The sequence below is a fragment of the Anarrhichthys ocellatus genome, unplaced genomic scaffold, assembly GCF_004355925.1.
Source record: "Anarrhichthys ocellatus isolate YVR2014 unplaced genomic scaffold, GSC_Weel_1.0 scaffold8, whole genome shotgun sequence".
In the NCBI taxonomy this organism is placed as follows: Eukaryota; Metazoa; Chordata; class Actinopteri; order Perciformes; family Anarhichadidae; genus Anarrhichthys; species Anarrhichthys ocellatus.
Genome location: NW_022280038.1, coordinates 6,633,597 through 6,657,427, shown reverse-complemented (window position 1 = coordinate 6,657,427; position 23,831 = coordinate 6,633,597). Strand labels below are relative to the sequence as shown.

Sequence of the window (23,831 nt, the reverse complement as noted above, 5' to 3'; positions counted from 1 at the left end):
AAGACCTGAACAGCTCAAAACACCATTCCTTTAAAATACCTGTCATCATAAGTATCCAGTGGGGAAAGATTTTGTACCGAAGTAAATGTAGAAATACTATGGTTTTATATTATTCCTGAATTCAAAATGCAACTTAAGTAAAACAACATAAGAATTATCAGCAAAATGTATTTAAAAGTTTTAAAAGTGCTCATTATGCTGCATGGCTCCTTTCATGTGTTATATTATTATAGAACATTGTATTATTCTGTTTTTATCACTAGTGAATATATATATATATAATTTATATATATGTATGTGAGAGCATTTTAGTTTTTCAATGTGGGCCACTTTTCCATACTCCGTATATACTACTGGGTAGGTTAATAATGCAGCCCCATATCATATATGCACAATATATGTTCGTTAATGTAAAAGGTAACTAACTCTAAGTGTCCCTTTGAAATGTAGTGGAGTTTTAGTAGAAAGTAGCATTAAATGGAAATACTCAAGTAAAGTACAAGTACGTCAAAATTGTAGTTTAGTACTTGAGTAAATCGACGTAGATACTTTCCACGACAGAAGAGTCCACTACAAAAAGACGCTGCCTACAAATGAGCCATTTGAGAGTTTTGACCCAGTCAAACTATGTTGAATGAGTGTGTGTGAGAGTCCTCCTGCCTGCAGTGTTAGAGTGGACCTCCTTCTTCTTCTCCTTCTACAGTCCCCTCCTACTTTCCCAAGATATAGGCAGCACTTTAACTTAGACTTAGAGTCAATCACAGTGGGATCTTTAACTGTGCCCGCCACTGGGTCTCTTTGCCTCGGCCCACCACATACACACTCACAGCAATCATCACTCACAGACACACACACACACACTCACACACACATACATGCATGCTTGCACCGGCAAACATATGGAGTACTACTGCTTCCTCCTGCTCTGGATCTGCAGCCAGAAGATAAGTGAGTGAAATGTGTTTGTGTGTGTGTGTGTGTGTGTGTGTGCTATTATTTTCAGTGTGTGTGTGTGCACTGAATGCATCCCTACATGCTTGTGTTGTGCTGGTGTCTGAATCAGATCTTCTGTCTCTCTACATGTAGCTTTGCAGTATAATGGCTCTCTAATTGTCAGTTATACTTTGACCCGATCCAACAGCAACTGGAAACTTTGAGACTGTTGCTTTCAAAGGGTTTTTATGTGCACATATATTCTGCACTTGAAGGAGCAGTAATATCTGAATATCTTTAGTGAATGAATGGCTGCCTGTGTGGATGACATCATAACCTGACATCTTGACCCAGTGTCATGGTAAGAGACAGGAAGGGCAGAGCTCAGTGGCTTTACCGGAGGATAATCTGCCCCCCGCAGGTCCACAGAGGTGCAGTGTGTCTCATTGGAAGCAGGCTTTTTCTCTCAAATGAAAGTTGATGCTATCTAGTCATGGTGAAGTTTCCAGCTACTGAAGAATTGTTGGTGCTCAGCCAGAACTGTGGCCAATTACCAGTGAAATCACTATACCAGTAACACATCTAGACAGGAGGGAATTAAATAATAATAATATTAGTTATATTAAAAGTACTTTTCAGAGCTTATCAAGCCAACTGCGCCCATTAAGCTCTCGCTAAATTGTCTATGCTTCAACGAAGGTAAAACAGAGATCATGGTAATAAATCCCTCTCTCCTTTCAGCTGCTATACCGGTCAGTCCCTCATTGTGTCTTGGCCCCATGGCAACCCACTGCAAATTCCATGTAAAAAATCTGGGTGTGATTTTGGACTCATCTTTTATATTGGACCTCCAAGTTGCGTCCGTGGTCATAGTCAGCTTCTTTCAGCTAAGACTCTTAGCTAAGGTCAAAGCCTTTCTATCCTCAAAAGACCTGGAGAAAGTTATTCATGCTTTTATCACCTCCGGGCTGGACTACTGTAATTCTTTTTATGCTGGAATCGGCAAAAAACTTCGATCACGCCTTCAGTTGGTGCAGAACTCTGCAGCGAGACTTTTAACTGGTACACGCAGGCGTGAACACATTTCACCGATCTTAAAATCCCTTCATTGGCTACCAGTAGAGTACAGAGTACCTGCATATACCCCGCCTCGCTCACTAAGATCTCTCGGCCAACAGCTTTTAGTTGTTATTAATCCAGTCTTTGATTGTAGGACTTCTTAACTACTGTATGTGCAGCACTTTGGGCAACCTTTGTTGTATTTTAAAATGTGCTATACAAATAAATTTTGATTGCTTTTGATTGATTCATATACTGTAAAACCATGAGCAACTGATAGAGCGCTACAGTAGAGAACTCTTTATGGTTGAACTCGGCATACTGTGGACTGTAACCACATTGTTTAAACACACTGTGTGTTGGCCAACATTTCCATAGAGTACTGTGCATGTTGTCTCCGTGGCTGTACAGTTTTCTCAACAACGAATTGTTATTCACTCCTTTTCTGTTATGCTGCATCATCCTGAGGTTAATACTGGAATTTGTCAAAGAACAATAGACTAATTAATCATTGACTAAGACATTTGGAAAATAACGAAACAAAACTAAGCTGTGGAGGAGAGGAAATCTCTATTGTAAATATTTGGTTTGATTTTGGAATATGTTGGAAACAAGTCTTGGACTGATGCCCCAGTGACGGAGACACTGACCTTGTAGTTGGAGTCCGCGGAGAAAGACTGCTGCTCGCTGTGGTGGGAGATGTTTTGGCAGGCACATAAGAAGGAGGCTGCATTTTTGTCTGCTGTTTATGGAATCCTGGGACTTTTGGATCAATGATCCCATCAACTTTGAGTAGGGTCATCTCATATAGATAACACGTCTAAACAGTGGGTGCCATTTGCATCAAGAAACTACTATTTGACTTAAAGACGCACCATTTTCTCCCTTATAGAACATGGTCTTCCTTGCATACATTCACCAGATTTGTCCTCATAAGACACGCCTCTTAAGCACTATTCCAGCAGGATACTGCTGAAGAGTTTATTTCTTATATAAACTTAGAATTTCCTCATTTTCTTGGACGTTCACTGTGGCCATTCTATTCAGTGGTGATCAAGCTGTCGTGAAGAGTTTGTACCATGACTTCCATATTGATGCAGAAGGTGAAGAGTGCACAGCAAATGACAATGTTAATCAATTACTGACATGTAAAAAAATAAGGCCAAGTATTTTCTTCATGGGTAAACCTCAAAGTGCATGGTAGCAATTATATAATGGTCACATCCCAAAAGGAAATGTTGGAGGCTGTATGACGCGTGCTCAACTCTCTTTCACCACTGAGTTAACTGATGCCATAGCATGAATCTGCCTTCCTCTCACCCACCTTTAAGTTACCTTACTATAGCTGCATTTACAGTTTTGGGCCACTAGAGATCAGATGAACTCCAGAACTAGCTGACAGACACTCAGCGCTTACATCATATCACCAAGTTTTATCGACACCTCCAACCACTTTGACCCTATGCACTCTTTGTGGCTCAATAATAATGTCACCCAGCCTCCTCCTTTGCTGTCCACGGACAAGACTAATTATTCCTACGACCGGTAGAGGGCTTTACCACATAAACATAAATCTATGTTGCATTCGCTGAAACAACTAATGCTGTTGTTAGTCTTGGAAGGACAGTGTCTACAGAAAACTGTTTGCTTCTGCTCAGAATGTGTTTCATGGCAGTGGTGGGACTGAACCACACTGTACATTTGCATAAATCAAAACCACTGGTTAAAACACCTCAAAAGTCATTGGAGTTCGGTGGTTATTTTTGATTGGTTTCTGTGACACACTTCACATTACAGATTGATTTATTTAAATAAAAAGCTTGACTAGTTAAACTCTTGACTCAAGCTTTGCGTGAAGTGTCCTGCATGATTTTATTAGACACCTGTAGTTTAAAATGTCAATCACATGGCCATTTTACAAAACCAATGAAATGTAATTATCTTATTTACAAGAACTAATTTTTTCCAAGTTTGAAAAGCCTCCCGGGACGTCCAGCAATCCCAGTTATTTACTGTATCTCTGCCAACAAATTTGGCAGGAGGTCATGTTTCACACATCTCTGTTGTTTTCTTTATTAAGACATCTTGATTGATTAAAATTGGTCCAAAAATCAGATGATTTCAGTTTGGTCAGGGATTCCTTCATTCTTTCATGCTGTGTCGATATGGCTTTTGGATCTTTCAGTGTCCGGATTTTCAAAAGTGAGCCCTGTCTGTTGGCATCTATTGGGACTACATATTTCAGTAGCATATTGACATATAATGGCCCTGGGATATCTGAATATCAGTTCATATTAATTAAAATGCCTCATCAAAATGAATTATTTTTAAAAATTGTTCAATTACTGTCATGTTGTTGCAAAAATATGTGCTCATTAATCAGTAGTAGTAGTTTTACAACATCTATAGTCCGTTGAAGTTTTAGTGATGCCAAAATAAATGAATGCTTTACTTCCTCATCATGTTATTTCTGTAACAACAAACGTAACACTTACTAATTCTATGCACATGTCTTGACAGTGTCACGCAGTTGCGTGTGACAGCTGGTGGTGCACGTCTTATATTGCGGTGCCCGAGAGACTTGGTTTGAACCTCTGGAGGGCTTTTTGTTGGCTCAGAGGGTCAACAGCTTGTTCATCAGTGCCCATTTGGCTGTTGCGTATTGGGAACATCTGGTTCTATACCCCGTGCGTCCCAGAGTATTTGAGTTGGCGTGGGGTGACTGTGATGTGAGGAGCCAAAATCTTTGAACGTGTGTTGTCAAGTGTGAAATATCTTTCCAGAGAAAACCATTGTAATGGAAACCCAGAATGGATCGATGGAAAAACAGTACACTCTGTTGCTTTTGAGGTGGATTTTATGTGGAGTTCTCATATTTGTTGAAACAACAATCAGATGCAGTAATGCAGTGTCTATACTCATCACCATGATGTACCGTATGTTTTCATAAATCCTAAACTGTATTACACTCTGTCAACTTAGAAAAGAACTGCATCATGCTCGTCTGATCCGAGGATGCCTCCAAGCTAGCAGCTTGCACACCGCAGCCGTCCTGGCTGCTCTATGTAAGTGGGTCTGTGGTGGAGCTCCTGCAGCTTGGTGTTGGGCCAAAGGCAGCAGCGGACTAAGGTGGGTCGCACCGGCAGCCACCGGCCTGAGGTTTGTTTATCTTGGCATGAAAGCCGGTACACATGAAACCCAGCAAGACTCTGACCTTGCGTTAGAAGCTGCTGATATTGCTGTGAATATTAAATTCGCTCCGCCACATTGATAGCTTGAAATGGAAAGCGGATCACCTCCGTCCTCATGCTTTCACCCCGACACTTTCCGACAGCATTCGTTCATTTCTTGGTCAGACTTCAGCCTTTCTGTGATTTCATCTTGGGACATTTATTTTAAATGCTTGAAAGTCATTCTAGCGTTGAATCTGCTACCAGAACTGTTAACATTCATGTTTTCCAGTTGAACAAAGATGGAGAGACTTCAAAATGATGCAGCCCACTGCCTGTCATCTGTAAAATGATTTATGCTGCACCACACTGTCAAGCGTTACCTGCTGATTTGTATTTATTTTCATGCACCTGTCTGTTCCAAACAATCTATTTCCAGTCACCCCTTGTATGTTTCTAGACAAATAGAAACTTCAGGAGGATGTTTGGGGTCTGGATCAAACACCAGCTGAACATATGAGCCATTCATGCAACAGGAAATGAGCGATATGGAGAATGTGTCAATATTTACACGAGCAGTCTGCACGGCAGTGATGGCCATTCATTTTGATGGAGGTTTTCATGAAACAGAACAAATGGTCTATGGTTGTGCCAATCAAGGTGTGATACACTCCTGATCCCTTGACAGACTTGAGAAATGAATGACTCATTCACTGGTTTTGACTCGGTTTCACAGATACTTACTGAAGAACAGTGGGAGTTTGCTATTTGTTTGGACAACCTTAATACCACTCCAAAATATTCAGTATCTAAGGAATGCAGAAACTTCACATTTCTGTTGGAGGAATACAGCTGCTCAATATGTAACATCTCCTTTGCTTTTCAAAGTGCAGACACCTGCTCACCCAAACAAATACCTCTTGTCTGCTGTGTAACAAACAAAAAGTTGCAACTGAACCCGGTATTCTACAGACACTTTTAATCCTGATTAAAAGTAGTGTCATGTTTTTCACATAGAAATGTTGTTTGGAACTATTTTGATTCCATTTGACCTCCTGATGCATGAAACTGAAATGATTTAACCTCTATTGAATGTCATAATTCAACCCGAGTTCTTACTAAATACAATGAAGCGTCCTTTCACCATGCATAGTGTCAAATTGGATTTCTTATTTGGTAACAACTGTCCTTTAGCCGGGGGTGGAGCACAATAGGCTTGCTTTCTAAGTGCCGGTGAGGCTCATCTTCATTACATAATGCTATTATAGTGAAAATAATCCCACAGTTCACTCAGAAAATGTGTTAGATAACAATCAAAAACAATACAGAGTCGCCATTACTAATGATAATCATGAAACTTAACAGTTGTGTGGTTGAGACCAAAATGAAGGCAGAGTTCGAAGACGAGTGTGGTCCGAGCAAGTGCGCCGTATTTAGGCGGATAGGAAGTGGGGAAGGGGCTAATGGTCCCCCCCCCCATTTTACACTCCTGGCCCAATTTGGCGTCGGGGCATGATCAGACGCAAATTGGCCTCGGGCGGCGCAAATTGATGCAGAGAACTGTCCATACAAGTTGATAATGTTTCACCCTAATCAAAAAATGTACACGTATACCAGGACTTTAGAAATCTGCTTCATAAATGTATAGAAAAATCAGAAAAAGGAGAAGTCTGGAAAAGAAAAAGTCTGTACAACGTGTTGTCCGACCACGTCTTAGCTGTTAAGAAGGGCCACACTGGAAGGTTGTCACACAGAAGAGGAAGACGCGATACTCATTTAAACAACATTTCTCTTTGAAAGCCGTTCATGTTGTTCACAGGAAACGGGACAGAAATAGCTACTTAATTTGCTCAGCTGGCCAATCACTGTATAATGGCAAACATAGGAACATGTGACACGCAGTTCTGATGAAGTTTACAGGCACTTTAAGGGACCTCCAAAGCTAGATCTTGCTTGGTTTTGCATGGAGCCAGACCACAAACTGCTACACGACAAGCTTTTGTATTTGACACGCCTCCAAACCAACACATTGACACTGAATTGACAAATCAACTAAAAAAAACACACAACTTCATCTATCAAAATGTTGGTCTGTTTTCTTTAGAGAGTTTTTCTCTATATCTAGCTGACAGTTTTTGTTTTTCATGGACAGCAAAGAAAAGCAAGCGGCTCTTGTGAGGTGTGTTTAAAAGCTGTAGTTTTCATAACGGCAGATTGGTACACATTGTTGCGTCTAAGGAGTTTTGGGACACACAGTCCTTGACATCAACTAGTGATGTAATGTGGATAACGTGGGTTTCTCGATTTATCTTGGCAATGAAGATGAGTATCACTGGGATACAAGTGAAAACAGATGCTATACTCACCATTAATGGGCTATTGGCTAGCCTAACAACAATCTTCACCAGTAATCTTATTAAGAGACTCAAACTGTTTTCTCTGCATAACAGTGAGTAATAGCCTGATTCTCTTTATTAATATATATTTTATGTAGCATTCTAACCTGCACAATCACATACTTGTGGCTCATTAGTTACGTAGAGTCGGCTTAATAACTGCCAGTGAAAAACCATAAAAGTTTTTCACTCTTGATTGACATCATTACAAGAGAACCCCGGGTACAACCGTCTTGAATTTCACCTCAGTTGTCCTTTGTTGAGGGTTAATTTGAATTTTACAAGTTTTCCGACTTTGTTGAACATTCCTTCACCTTGTTGTTTACATTTAACTGAGTTTCCTCATGCAGGGGGGAAAAAAAAGGCTCACTTTACTTGACGTGACCCCCAGAGCCTCCCACATGGGGAGTGACCTGAGAGTGGGGTCGTTTAGCGTGAGGGCGAGGGATTGAATAAGCCCAACAGTGTGTGGACAAGAGTCACAGATGTAAGAAGTGGGGGAGTTTGTGGTGGTTTAAAGAAGAGGCCTTTGTGCTTTCAGCTCAGCTGTGCTACTTAAACTGTGAGAGAGCACTTTATTTTCAAGCAATCATCTTAAACTCATACAAAACAAATCTTTTTGTGTCATTAAGCAAAGAGTCTGCTTAACTTTCCCTCTTACTTTCCTATCGTCATGCATTTTTTGGCTCTGAAATGAAATAGCTCCCAATCTAACTTTGTATATTTGGGGATTTACAGTATCAGTGAGCTGTTGTGTAAAAGTTAACATGATCCTTGACCACACAGTAGCTGACACATCAATGGAGCAACACTGATCAACACACACACTCACGATAGGTTTGGCAACTGGTGAGACAGAGATCATGAGGAGATTAAGTAGAAGACAGATGAACCGAGAGAGATGGATGAGAGGAAGTGAGAGTGGTAGACAATTACGTTTTTTCCCCTTCTCCTCCGCCAAAAGGAAAATCTCATCACCTCCAAGTCCTCACACAGAGTCCTCCGCTTTTGATGGAAATTTAAAAGCCGAATAATGCCATCACAATTAATGAGCCACAATGGGTAACTTGGTGACTTGCAAAATCTGGAAAAAAAAATACCTTCTGCGATTGGTATTTTAATTGAAAACAGAACGTTCACTGCTCTTTTCTACCACCTGGTAAGCTGTCAAAAGATGTGAGAGACATTTAAGTACTCGATCGGAAAAAACAGATTCGCTTTGATGAGGTCCCACAGCAGCTTTAACTTTTACCTTCTTATGTCAGGTTACACTTCACCATCTATTAACCGCAATATCAAAACAAAACTCCTTGCTGAGCTTCCTTACCAATATTATTATTGCCCCTGTTGTTACAGTGAATAAAGACATACCCGGCTTTACAGGAACAGTGTTCTTCCTTAATTTCATTGTCTTCAGTCTTGATCGCCAGGTGATGTGGTGGTTCATTTGTACACTGTGATCCGTAGGCTTAAGCTTCTGTCTTTATCTTTGAAACCTGTTTTTGCTTCTGAATCACTTTGACATCCTGATATATCCTTCAAACACATATTGACCATTCTGTCTGCTTCTCTCTGAAATCACTTTTTGTTTTTCTAAGACTTGGATAATATTTATGGAGAGAGTGCAGTTAGTGACAGTGTGGGCTCGATGGTAGCTCTGACAGCTTGACAGAGTAGCAGTGGTGGGCGGGGCTTAGCAAAGGGTCCATTGCATTTTCAAGATATTAGATGGTGCAGGTTTTTCTTTTGTAATTTATTAATATGGAAGGACATTTTGAGAGCATTGTCAGCTCCTTCACCTCTGAAATATAAATCACAAATTTTCCATCTGTCTTGCAACAGATTCAAGCCTATGATACGTTTTATGTCGACATTGGTCGTGTAGGTGGTCACGTTGATACTAAGCTGCTTAACCAAAATCCCTTTAGGTCGGCAGATTTCTGATGGAAGAATGCCAAATGTGACTCAGCTCAGCTGCTCTGCAACACGTATAGGACTAATATTTGTTTTCTTTATGAGGGAAGTCTGTGTTTAGACTGGAGACATGAGGCAGTTAAGGATTATTTTAATGATGAGAAAGGATGCTCTTGCAGCTGTTTGTTGCACTTTGGCCAGATGTTGAGGTCTAATCAGTGTTAATGTAAATGTTTCTTTCAGTACAGACGGCCATGAAGCTGAGATACCACGAGGCACTGAAAACTAGATTACACCAATGTGATAGAACTATAAGTAACATCAGCTCATTAATGGCATCTCCTGATGAAAATGGTCTTTTTCTGTTTCAAGGCTTCCATGACTGCTTCAATATCGACACAAAGAACCCCAGGATCATCAAAGGCCCGAAACAAGCCCAGTTTGGATACACTGTTCAGCAACACGTTGCTGCTGGAGGAGAAAAGTGGTAAGAGACTGATATGATTTACACACTTCTGCAATGCAAACGTTTATACCCCATTGATGTTTTCGAACCTGTAAAAGTACCACTGTACAGCAATTTGACAAATTGATTTCAGCAAACTGCTGTATTGACAATATTATGGCTTCAGACACCACAGTGATTCAATCATGTAATCTTTTATGACATACATTTTTATTATTATGATGCATATTTGTATCTTCTATAACAGCCAGAATGTTGTGATCTATGGCTAAGACTAAGAGGTCAACTTTACGATTGTTAAAACACAAAAGACAAGCCGTTAGTGCTAACAGACTGTCTGACTGGGCAGTGAGACATTTTTTCCCCAGAAAGATAGTGATCTACTGTTACCGCTCCTGTGATGTGTGCAAAGTTTCCTCCCATTAATTTGTGCTTGCAAAACAAACTATATACTGAGCTGGATACCTCTCATTCATCATGTTACCTCATAGCACAAACTGACTCCTGATGCACACTATTATTAAGCCAACTGGCACCATGCGGTGGCCAAAATTAATCTCTGGCTTTACCAAAATCTCTGGTAGCAAACACTGTGCTAGTACCATGCCAAATTCCAGCGGTGCTTCTGTGTGTGTGTGTGTGTGTGTGTGTGTGTGTGTGTGTGTAAATCATTAGTTTGGTTTGTATATATATTTTTATATGTCTGTTTTTTTCTCTCTGACTTCAATAGCTTCCAGACTGCCTTTCCCAGAAAAATGATAGCGTTGGTCATTTGTATAAATGGTTGAAACAACCTTTGTTTACAACTTCCTGACAAGCAAATAATGACTGTCCCCCCTAAGTATCATCATTTCTTAGGGTGGATGCTTAGGTGTACAATGCATGTGATGATGACTATGGTTCGCATCTTGTCTCTTTCCAACAACTGTTTTGAAATATAACCAGAAGTTTCCCTAACCGAACGCACAGTCTTGGACAGAAAAAGCACTACATGAGTACATGAAGCCCCCTCATTCACTTGAATAGGAACAATGCGACGATGGCCCTACAGCAAATAAACGCAGGGCTCAACTTTCACAGCAATGAAATGTAGCTTCATTCTCAAAATAGCATTGCATTGGCCAATTAAAGACATACAAACTAATGATTGCTGATACTTTGTAACGTGGACGTCGTATAACTGTTTACGTATGAATCATAAAATGATTGCTGCCAGAGCAGTAAAATCCTTCCTTACAATAATGAAAACTACTGTGCAGCATTTTGGCATCAGAATCGTAGTCACATACGCAGATCTGGACTCAAACTGGAGTTTAATATTGTTCAACACTTACCTTTAAGCTAAGGTCAAGTTAATGCAAACTATATTAGGTAAAGTGTGTGTACAGCTGGAGGTTATCAACTATCTAGTTGAAAACCCTGAACTTGGTGTACAGGCAGAGACGGTAACAAACTTGTAGAGTGAAGTGACAAACTATCAAGAGCTGCCAACTCACAGATGTCAAAGTATTCCTTTTGCACATGTCAGCGACAGAGTGGATTACACTGTTAAATCCAAGTTCTTTACCATTCGGAGCAACCGTCAGAGCCAACCATGACTTTCAGAACTATAAAAGGTCTGATGAGGCTGATTTGTGTGGAATAAAGGTCACCAGAGAGACTGCTTGAACTGAGGTAAATGTCTGAGAACGAGGTGGGAACACTTGCAGTGGAAGAATAGTGCAGACCAGACTGTGAAAACACCGTCTAACCAAATGGAGCTACAGGGATTGGGTGTTTTGGCTTCTTTATTAAGTGTGCATACATCTGGTTTGAGAGCATCTTTATCTTAAGCAATATGAAGTGTGGAAGATAACTAATGTGGTGGAAAGTCTTCTAATTGATGCAACAAAAGAAAACTTTTTGGTAAATGTTTCCTATTTTTATATGATAACAATGTTTAAAAGCATTGTTGTGGCTATTCAGTATACTGTCAAACTCTGTGACCCACCTTGTTAATGACTCGTCTTTCTTCTCGTCAGACAACTTACTCATCCAGTGGAGTTCAGTTTGAAAAAGACTGTTTAGTCAGTGCAGCAGTGTGCGTAGGTGTGGATATGTGAACACACAGCTGCGTGTACAAACTCAAGCTGTACAGTATATTTGTGTTTGTGTCTGTGGGAGTGTGTGTGCGGTGCATAGTCTGACGGTTCTCAGCTGGACTGCAGGAATGTTGCAGGATCTGACAGAGATGTGAAAACACGGCGCTATTGAGTGTTAAAAGGATCATTAAAATGATTCAAAAATAATGTTGTCTTCAATTCCGACAAGACTTCAATTGTTTCATCGATATCTGCACATCTAAACCAAAAATATTGCCGCTCAAGATAGTTTTTTTATATCACCAGTGGGAGGTTGCCCAAATGATATAAGCATCCACTTTTTATCAGAAAACATACCATAATATAAAAATGCTCTTTCACAGGAGAGGTACTGCTTTCAAAAGATTACATAAGTAAATCTAAATCAGCAAAATGCACTTCAGTATCATAGTATTTGTTTTGCAGAATGCCTTTGTTACAGGGAGTTTAATATACAGTATATAATATATATTTAAACATTGGATCTTACTTTTCTTTGCTTTATACACTGTTTGTTAGATTCAATTATACTGCATGTTTATACTTTTTTTTTTTGATTCCCTCTGAAATGAATTGGAAGTATAAAGTATCATGCTATGGCAATACTCAGATTTGTGCTTAAATACTGTACTTTTATTCAGTTGTTCTCCATCACTGGGATCAGCGTCATGCTGCTGCTGTCATGACTGTCTCCACATGTCTCCCATTTTCATGTGAGTCAACTAAGAGGTTTGAAAGGGATTTGCATTTGTTTTCCCCAAGATGAATGTGTTGAGTCGATGGTCTGTGCTGATTAGGACAAAATCTGCTATTTTTGGTTTCAAGCAATAAAAATGCATCTTTGAAGTGCCAGACATCAACTGTTCATTGGAACATGTGCTCACGAAGTGTCAGAACTTCAGGGGGGCTTTTCTGCTCATTGTTTAGATTTGTATGTCCAGATCTTTGTATTGACTATATTTACGAATGTGAATTCACACTTAGATTAGTCAATTATAAACATTTATTTGAGAGATATACTTTTAAGGAATTGCAATGGACAGTATACTATCCCTGGATATATATGCTTTTTTAACTTTCTAACCATCACTTTCCCCTCAAGTAGTTTCACCTCAACTGAGCTTTCGAGATAATTAAAATGTTTGCGATCACTGATGTTGCCTGTTAGCATCTGTGCTAGACTGCAGTGCTGTCAACTTTTCCAGTCTGATTTCTCAAACCCTCAGTTGTGTGTTTGGATAGGAACAGGATCACAGCTGGAAAGTGACTCTGTTACAAAAAATAGCATTTTTAAGATCTGAAGTAAGAGAGGCATCCAGATCAATTGAAAAGGCTTTCTTTAACAACAACACGGCACGTAACAGGAACTAATTAAGGAAATAGTGTTTGTTAATTCAAGTGTTGTTGGAAACGCTATTTTAAAGAGTTTTTGTGTTTCAGAGATGTAAAAAAAGCTGTTTGTGTAGTAGAATTTGTTTTTCCCCCTTATCCAAGCATGTCGTGTTTAAGTGAGCAAGGGAAAAAAATACCATTTTTACAATATTTGGCTTCAGATACATCGAGAAGTTGAGACATCTTTGTCAGGTCTGTTGACAGTTTCTGTCCATCAGTGCTTATAGAGCTACCGAGTTGAGGAAAGGTTACAATGTCAAGAATGTGTCATTTCCTCACATGTCTACTGAGCATCATGGGCCGCTAAACACTCTGCCGGAGCCGACACTCTTTGGGGAGGTGAGAAGAGGCCACTTCACCTCCAATTGGTGAAAAGTTTGGGTGTTTAAACCTGATGGGGTACACAAACCTGCATACTTGAGCCATACACCACAGAAGCGTCCCCCTTTCTATTCCCACTGTTTATTTTTCTGCAGTAGTACCAGATCTCCTCAATGGAGACCTGATCTTTACTCTTTAGTTCAGTTACGAGTCGCACGTCACAAAGAACTACAGGAAGTCTGTGAAGTCGTTCAGCTCTGGCCTTAAATAGTGTTCCCTTTATTTAGGTAGTTTGCAAAGCAAAGAAAAGTGTTTTTACACCTCCTGAGCTCGGTAGAAAAACAGAATTCAATCTATCGAATTTTAGTTTAGACACAACACTCACGGTCATGTCATTTGTTTAAGTTGGACCATAGATACCTGTTACATTGAATTTAGCGAAAATAGGACTCTACTCTGTGAGCTTTATGCTGACATAATCAAAATGACAATGTTAGCAGACCTTTAGGAGGTAATGTTTACCACATTCACCATCTTAGCTTAGCGTGTTAGCATGCAAATGTTGGCTAATTAGCATTAAACACAGAGTACAACAGCTTAATGGGAATGTCATTAGTTTTGCAGGTATTTGGTCAATAACTAAAGTATTGGACACATTTGAATTGTCCCGTCAATTAAAGTTAAGTGATCATCAAAGTTATTACAGTTCATCCTGAGGGGAAGCATACATGTCTGGCAATCCATGCAGATGTTGAGATATACTGTATATATTTTGTGTTTATGGGGATTGTAAGCCTTTAATATGGACAGTCTATTATCTACTCTGAATCTCTAGGACGCAGGGGCAGCCTGTAGCTGTTGAGATGGTTTACTGGATAAATGAAAATTTTGACCTGCTTGTGATGCTATAAGTCAGGTGACCACCAAAGTCAGCCGGATTCAGCCTGTAGGGATCATGAATGTCTGTACAAATGTCATCCAATCCAATCCACTCCATATCTTTTGAGATATTTCAGTCAGGAAGAAAGTGATAGACTGACCGACCAACATTAGCCGCCAGCGTGGCTAAAAATACATCTCAGAATGAGTCATAGAAAGCTCATTGTTTGAGCATGTGCTTCCTCATAAGTCACCCTGTCACTGTCTGGTCAATGCTCTCCAGATAAGTAGACGCTCTAAATGCATATCTGTGGAAAATGATTACGTGATCATTACAATTCTTCAGAATTATGAGGCAACATTAACAAAAGAACATTATATCCTGTTAATGCAGACAAATGGAATGTGATGAGCAAGCGCGAGTCCTGACATTGGAGTAGCACGCTCATGTTTGGGGCAGGGATGTGGTTTCACAGCGTATACATCTCTTCCTTCCAAATATGAAAAAAACATTACCACATTAATGACAGCCTTGCTTGGGGATGGCGCTTTCTCAAAACCCCAAAATCCTGTATTCCCCAGTAACCATGGTAGAAAATGACCACGCATTCATTTTAGGTCGTTATTTCTTTCAGTGTCATTACCATTCCTGCAGCGATGATGCACCGGGGCTAGCGTTCGACCCTAATAAGCTCTGGAACATGATTGTTTGAACAGCTTCTGGTGAAATTCAGGAGGTCCCGAGGCAGGCGTCCAAGTCAAAGCCAACAATGGTCCCTTTTCATCAAGGTAGATGTATCCTGACCTGAACTTGTGCTACAGTGTCTCCTCTTGCCAACGGACAGCAATAACCGAATCATAATCATGATATTCATAGCTATGAAAATATGAGCACTGTTGGAGCCACTGCGGTGAAAATTACTTCCAGAGTCTATGAGACTTTAAAAAGTTGGCTTCAGGTGCGACAACATTGAAGCTTACTTCCATATGAGTCGCTCTTTGATGTGAGCTGATGGACTGTTTGAACATTTCCTCTTGTCCTCATCGCTGCTGTAAAATGTCACATCAATAATTGTCTGTATATATGCCCTTAATATACCACGCATCACTTGTACAGCTACCCTAAAAGAAATAAACAAATAAAGAGAGCATGCCAAATGTAAAAAAGTAAGCTCAAGACTGAAAGTTCATTCTTGACCCTGAAAACAGTAGTTAATCAAACAGTCTCACCACAAGTTCCACTTCTGTTCTGGAGCTTTATTGTGTCACACAATCTTCCTCAGCAGGAGTTTGCACAGTCGTCATGGAATTGCACGTTATTTTTTAAATCAATACAACTTTATTAATCCCTGCAAGGCCAAAGTTGGTCTGGTGATGAATTATATGCAGCAGTTATGTTGTGTTTTGCAGTAAATTGCAGGATTTTAGCTTTTATAGAACAAACAGATGAAACCATTTGACATCTGAGCTGAATCATTTTAAAGTTCTTGTTGAGTGCAAAGACTAAATGCCTTTTCAGGCTGTTGCTCATGAGAGTAACTTGCAGAGAGACAGAAAACATTTTTGAACGAGGCGTTACTGTTTTGGAGAAACTCCTGATTGATTGTCAACTCTTATCGGCTGTTGTTCTTGACCTGATCAGTTGAATGGTGGTTGCAATGATGAATACAGTCTTTTGTATCTTAAGAAATGCATTCTGGAACAAATTCATAAATAATATCAAATGCAAAATGATATATTATCAACAAAGTGTGTAACTATTACATTACAATCCCTAGGGCCTTTGATGTCCTCTGAAATCATGAACATCATATTATGTCATACTAACATTATGTGATTATACAAGGCGAGTTTCTGAGTACACAGCTTATTTTCACCAATTTATTTACTTTGGGGATTATGAACCTGACCTAGAAATCCTAACATTCAAGATCTGTCATTCTTTTTTTGTTAGACTTTGACATAGAAGTCCATGCAGGAGGCTGTCCACAGTCTGCTTTTGCTATAAAGTGGTGTCAAGTGTCTTTCCTTTGGGGGACCACTGAACTGGGAATCGCTCCTTTGCCTGCTGCTTCCCGTGTGATTTTCACTTGGACTGCCCAGTTGTTTGAATTCCTCGTTGACCAACTGTATTTATTGAAGCTTTTCCAGGAATGTGATTAGTTTACAACTTGCCATGGAATGCTTGAATCGGTCAACTTTAGGAAATTTCAAAAGAAAGTGAAATAGCTGCAAAAATTCTTATGTCCAACAAACAACCATGTAAAAAAAAAAAAGGTTAGCCTTATTTAATTCTCTGCCTTTTACAGATTTAAATTTAACACTAAACTACGAAGTGTATGACTATGATTCCGTGATTATTTAAAGCATTATTAGCACAGTTTACTCCATTGTCACTACTTATGTGTTAGATTTAACAATACAGCTGGAGGTAATCTACTCTGTTTTTATTGCTGTTCTCTGTATTACTGTAAATGCTGATATTGTTGTATCTATTTATGGTTTAGGGGAAGGAGTCTAATATTGTAAACTGTACATGGTTTGTAATGTATGTACAATATAAAAAATTCCCCATGGAGAGATAGAGCATGCAGTGTCATGGTACTGTCTCTGTTAACATACTGTATGTTAAAACCTGAGGCATTTAGACAGTCTTGTGACTGTGACAGTGTTGAGATGTTGAAATAGTGAGGCATTTAATCTCAAGGTACTACGTGATAAACTGACACGCATCACAAGACATAGCGTGAAACCCTACGGGACTTTTATGGAGATCGTCAACAATGAATAAAACGTCTCTTTTCATTTCAAACATGGAGAGTTCTTATCTGTGACATTCATGTGAATTCCGGCCCCCATCATTCCTGTAGTAAACACGCCAGATGGCTTTATATTCTCCATCACATCAAGTCATCTAAAACATTTTAGTGACATTTATAAGACCACACTGACCCCACACAGGAAACCCACTGGTAAAGTCAAGTGCTGGGCCGACTCCTCACAAACACTAGGTCATGTGAAGAGAATGTCCAGCGCTTCCAACGCGCTGCTTTCTGAGGAAATCTAAATCCTATGATGGTCAATGACGACAACATTTCTCTGGTTTAACTTTAAGCTCTCATGAAATTAAATAGTTGTTTACTCAGAGTCCCCAATGAAAGCATCATTGAATGAAATTATGAAAAATAAATGATTCCGAAACTTCTATATTACATGTGTGTAGAGGCTTTTTTGATCATCCCATACAGTACCTGCAAAACTAATAACATTCCCAATAGCCTCAGCTGTACTTTGTGTTTGACTCAACTCAAATTTCAAATCAAATTGAACATCAGGGATTCAGCTAATACAAAAAACAGTATTAAAACTTAATAACTAAGGCAATAACATAACTCCAAGTTAAAAGTTTAGTGTTAATTTGCAAATTGTAGCATGCTAACATGCTAGCATGCTACACTGAAGGTGAACATGATACATATTAAACCTTAAATCAGTATTTGTTGTCACGATTGTCATTGTGAGCTTGGTAGCTCTGAGCTAACAATGCTAGGCGCTATTAGCCTTTAACTCAAAGCACAGCCCGGTCTATGTTCAGCCTCACACAGAGCTGGAGCACACATTGACACACTGACAGTAAAAATGGTGCATGTTCTATGCAATACACGTGACAAGAAATGTGTGCTTCCCTGTATTTTGCTAATGCAAAATAATTTTCACACGGATGTTCAAAGGAGATATGGTATCATCTTGAGGATCTGACTGGCAGGAGATGACTGGTTGTACTGGGTGAAACTGTTTATGAATGGGAAGTCTATACTGCTGGACATGATTAAACATGCTTAGTTAACCTCAATGGATACATAAAGGTTCAAAACCTTCTTGGTCAGCCCATGTGTTTTGTGTGTCCTATTCCCTCAGAGGATTGGATGCCAGACAAAGACTATCAAAAGTTAATTTTAAGAGACAATAAATAATATTCAAGACATTGTGCACACTTTATATATCCAGTGACGCTTACTGTGAGATTTTGTGTCTTTGCAGGTTGTTAGTGGGCGCTCCATATGAAATGAATGGCCCCTACCAGACAGGGGATATTTATAAATGTTCGGTGAGCCGACGAACCAATGGCAACGGTTGTTCCAAGCTCAACTTAGGTATAGTATCACCACGCTCTTTTTTACCAGAAAATCTCAAGATACACCACACACAGTAACAGTCATGACTGCAAATCATCGGGATAAATGTATATGCATGTATAAGTGTTTATATGTCTGCACGCTTTTTCTGCATCATGGTGGCATGTGTACGACAGAAGTGTGGGTACCATACCAATCATTCCACATTTTACAATGTTTTTTAATTGTTTATGGACATTTCCACATGTGTGTTATACCACACATCTCACCGCATGCTTCTTCATACCAGTTGCACATGTGTTGTGCTGGTTAGGAAGGCACGTAAACGTTTAGGTCTGAGGATGTAGACGATGCTTTGGCTGGCCAGACAGCAATAACAAACCAAAGTCCCAGATGGGGGACCTTCTGTTTGGTCTCAGAAGGATAGTGCATGTATTTGTGTATATATGATCTGTGCATCCAAGATCCTCTTATTGAGTTTTATTTTCCCTCAAGGAAGGATATCTCTGACCAACGTATCCGAGCGAAAGGACAAGATGAGGCTGGGAATGACGCTCACATCGAACCCTAAAGACAACAGCTTTGTGGTTAGTTTTATACTTATTGGATTTATCTTTTTGAGAAATAACATAAAGTCACGCTCTGTTGCTGCAGAACCTTTTGAGCAAGTAAGGCCGCATTTAATGAAATAGCAAGAGTCAAAATGGAAAAAATAATCCCACAAGATTTTCTTTTGATTGCACGGTTGTCATACTGCAGCTCTCCCTATGGAAGGTCTTTCAAAGCATGAACTAACGTTCTGTAATATTCTGAGGTTGATAATGTTGCTTGTGTAAATGCTTTTTTTTATGTTTCAGGCCTGTGGGCCGCTATGGTCCTATGAGTGCGGCAGCTCTTACTACAGCACTGGCATATGCTCCAGAGTCAACGCGAGCTTCAAGTTCTCCAGGACGATTGCGCCTGCCTTTCAGAGTAAGTCCAAAAGTATTTCTCCTGTTTGACAGACGTTCATAGACAGTTCTTTGTCACTGCAGATGATTATTTCCCTTATTTATGAACGTCCATTTTCTCCATGTGTGCTATCACAATTGAGTCTTTAAATGCGTTTCAGGATGTGAGACCTATATGGACATAGTGATCGTTCTGGATGGCTCAAACTCCATCTACCCCTGGTATGAAGTGCAGGCTTTTCTCATCAACATTCTTCAGAAGTTCTATGTTGGACCAGGTCAAATACAGGTGTGTAAGAGAGGAAGGAACACTAAAAGAAGATAAGATATATTGGTGATGTTCATGTTGGATAAATTCAAGTAGTGGACCTAATTTATACAAAAGTATTTTCTTCATCCAAGCTAATTCTGTCTGAGGTTTATTGTGCCTGTGATATGTTCATGAAAGTTAGTTTTTTTGTAGGCTACTATAACGGAAGAAAATGATATTCAATCCTTTAGATAACTGCAAGAATACAGAACACTTATTCATTGTGATCGATTATTGTGTCTCTTGGGACAGGTTGGAGTTGTTCAGTATGGTGAGAAGGTGGTCCATGAATTCAAACTCAGCGACTACAAATCTGTTGAGGAAGTGGTAAAAAGAGCACGCAGCATCGACCAACGAGGTGGGGAGGAGACCAACACGGCGCTGGGCATCAACGTAGCACGGTACAGTATCTCCCTTTGTACAACTGAGCAAACACTACTTAACTTCATTCTGTGATTTTTTTTCACTGAACACATCAAACATGTTCTCACAGCTCACAAGCTTTCAAACAAGGAGCTCGACGCGGTGCCAAGAAGGTGATGATTGTGATAACTGACGGAGAGTCGCATGACAGTGCTGATCTCCAGCAAGCCATCGAGGACAGTGAGAAGGATGGCATCACCCGTTATGCCATCGCTGTGAGTCTGTTAGACATATTATTTACCTGGGCTAGATGGCTTACACTTTGTGAGTTTTAACTTAGTTTTGTGAAGGTTAATACATTTCCAGTGCTCCAATAAAAACAGCATGAACATAATGAGCTCATGGAGTGCAGTGAAGGATGGAGCCAAAAACACTCAAGCACCTGGAGAGATTAAAATACTCTAAAAGCGCAGTTCCAAACCACATGCTTCTTTGGTTTGAGTTGTTGCTGGTGCAGTCAATGGCACACTCGATTCCATCCACTCAAGCAATTTGGTTGAAAACCGACTGGTGACAGCACTGGTAGTGTTATAGAAAAACGAAATCCTCTGAAACCTTCTCAAAGAACGTTTGAGAACCTGTTAACCTGTTATAGGGCTTTTGAAATGTGACAGATTAATTCAGCTGGTTGACATTCAAGTTCTTCATTCATGTACTGAAAGATTGCTTAATCTTATCTTCACAGGTCCTTGGCTACTACAACCGTCGTGGAATCAACCCTGAGGCTTTTCTCAATGAGATCAAGTACATCGCCAGCGACCCAGATGACAAACACTTCTTCAATGTGACAGACGAGTCGGCGCTGAAGGATATTGTGGACGCACTTGGGGAACGCATCTTCAGTTTGGAAGGTTTGCAAAGAATTCATTAGAGCTACATTACATTCATTTGTGAGCCATTTTTGTCCAAAGCAACTCATAATAAGTGCATTCCTCTTAAAAAACTAAGTATGTTCAGTGTTGCAGTGCAAGTTCTTAGGACTAAGCATAATAGAAACCACAAAGATTTATATGCAAACGTAGGAGAACATTATATACTGATTTAAATATTTTATCTTTAACCAAAGGATGTGATGTTTCTCTGTAGAACGATACAAACTTACATAAAAAACCTTAGATAAAGTGAGAGACCCATGATGCATTAGTCTTTGACAAAAACAGGCTGTCAAGCGAAAATGCCAAACATTGGCCGTTCCCAGCTTCTGAAATGTAAGGATTCAAAAATGTGGGTTTGGGACTGCTGATTGGATAAAGTAAGCAATTTGAAGATAAATTCACCTTTATCTTCAAAATTGAGATGGTGATTTTTAAAAAGAAAATTATTTTCTTATATTTTATAAACAATGCGATTAAGAGAGTAATCAGCCATGAACGTAATCACTATTGCTGTGGGAATACTTAGACAAAGCCTTTTAAAGTTAGTACCTAAAAAAATCTCTGATACGTGAAACGTCCGCATTGAAACTCCACTGCAATGGTTCTTCTAGGGTTTTGACTGTGGTTTGCAGCTTAAATTTCTGAGCTGCTGCAGCGGTTCAGAACTGTAAAAGACTGACTTGTTTACACAGGAACCAGTAAGAATGGGACAGCGTTTGGCCTCCAGATGTCTCAGGCTGGATTTTCCGCCCACCACGTCGAGGTGAGTCTGACTTCTGCCACCACGTCGCCTCATATCATCTGTTAACATGGAGAACAGCACACATTGTCTCAATTTCTGGCGCTTCATTACTCCTCCCCACAACTTGCCATTCATCACTTTCCAGCCCCCCCCCCCCCCTGAGGTGCCTGTTGTGTGGACCCAGAGGTTTAAGCCATCCTGATTTAGGAGCCCCAGACAGAAAAGACAGGCCTTTTTCCACTTCAACCGTGCGGTGATGGGTAATAAGACACCACTTGTTCCCAAGGGAAACATACTGGTGAGAAGCTGAGGCATGGTTGAGATAGTTCAGCTGCAGGATGGGTTGTTTTTCCGCTGAGGTTTTGATTGTATCTCGTCGCAGGTGTGCTGGCTTTAAAAGGTGATGCAGCTGGAGGAGGACAGAGATAAGACACATCTCCTCCACTGTACCGGCAGTTCATACCAATTCATTGATTTGTTGATGCAACTACATTGATTTTTCCAGTTCCCCTTCACAGTGTGATTAGTCAAAGGAGGAAAAAATATATCCCATTCAGGATAAAAAAAAATATATATATATATAGGGCAGAATTTGCAGCTGGGTGGTAAGAATTGCTGGAAATTCAGTCTACAAGGCCAGATTCCAGAGATGCTCGACAAAACCAACCGGAGTGTTGAGAGTAGGATAACTTATTGGAAAGAATGCCGGGGCTGTAAAAGAGAAAACCAGCCCTAAATAGCCCAGATGGTTTTGCTAAATGTGACATGTGCCAACTCTGAAGGCTGCTTTTGTCATATTCTGTCCATATAGACGTTTCATGCATCAGCATACAGTACGTTGCAGTTTCTCTGTCTGCTGTTTGTTTCGTTAAATGTAACTAAACAAAAATAATCTCAAGGCTCTGTGATATTTGGTAAACAGATTTCTGTATTTGAACACAATATAGAATATACTGTACATCACATGTTTGTTGAGCTGGTATGAAGTGTATATACCCTCTATACACTTCTGTATATTTATGTACAACCACAAATCTTGCCCCCTCCAATGCATTGAAAAGTTGACATCCTGACCACAGTACATGCAACTGCAGTTGAAATAGGTCACTGGTTTATTGGGTTGAACTGTTTTCGGGTTTCATTTATTTACCATGGAGACCAATTTGACCAAAACAGACAACCACATTGACGTTAAAGCTGCTGTCAAGAGAGTGACGTAGTGCGAGCGTGGTAAGCACACGATTCTGCCTTCCAGCATGTGCTCAAACACTGGAAAATGTTTTGTCGGCATATTGTGTGAGGTAAAAAAAAAGCATAGCTCATTAAGCTGAGCAACCCTATAATTACAGTGTCAGCAATACAATGTAGGGTGAGCCATGGAAGAGAGAAAATCCCTCCTTGCATCTGCAGTTAATTGCACACTGATCAAGATGTAGCAGCGATTTGATAATGGACTTTAAGCAGACTTACTTTCTTTGCACACTGTGGTTTGTGATTGTGTGAAAACTTTCCACTGTAGCTTTTGTGACTGTTGGTGTTGTATAGCTGTCATGAGTTCATTTACACCAGTAGTTGTTTTATTTCCTTGTGAGAAAAAGTCTTAAATACAGATATACGTAGATGAGCAGACTTCAAGTTTTTATTCATTTTTTTGCTTTGTGGCAAAACCTTTTTATAGTTATGCTCCAACTTAAGCGATAAGAAGAAATATGTGGTTGGATCCTTGGGAGTTTCAGTGGAAGATT

General features: G+C 39.8%; 1 protein-coding gene across 1 annotated transcript in view; it reads left to right on the top strand.

Moving 5' to 3' along the window:
* Positions 1-783: 783 nt before the first annotated feature.
* The window catches only part of itga11a (integrin, alpha 11a), a 42,682-nt gene continuing 19,634 nt past the window's right edge, over positions 784-23,831 (top strand). The window contains exons 1-10 of the mRNA XM_031848645.1: positions 784-948; positions 9,845-9,959; positions 18,692-18,804; positions 19,282-19,373; positions 19,644-19,758; positions 19,898-20,025; positions 20,299-20,447; positions 20,540-20,684; positions 21,155-21,320; positions 22,037-22,107. Coding sequence (XP_031704505.1) covers positions 876-948; positions 9,845-9,959; positions 18,692-18,804; positions 19,282-19,373; positions 19,644-19,758; positions 19,898-20,025; positions 20,299-20,447; positions 20,540-20,684; positions 21,155-21,320; positions 22,037-22,107 — 1,167 coding nt within the window. The 5' untranslated portion in view covers positions 784-875. The remainder of the gene's footprint in view (positions 949-9,844; positions 9,960-18,691; positions 18,805-19,281; positions 19,374-19,643; positions 19,759-19,897; positions 20,026-20,298; positions 20,448-20,539; positions 20,685-21,154; positions 21,321-22,036; positions 22,108-23,831) is intronic.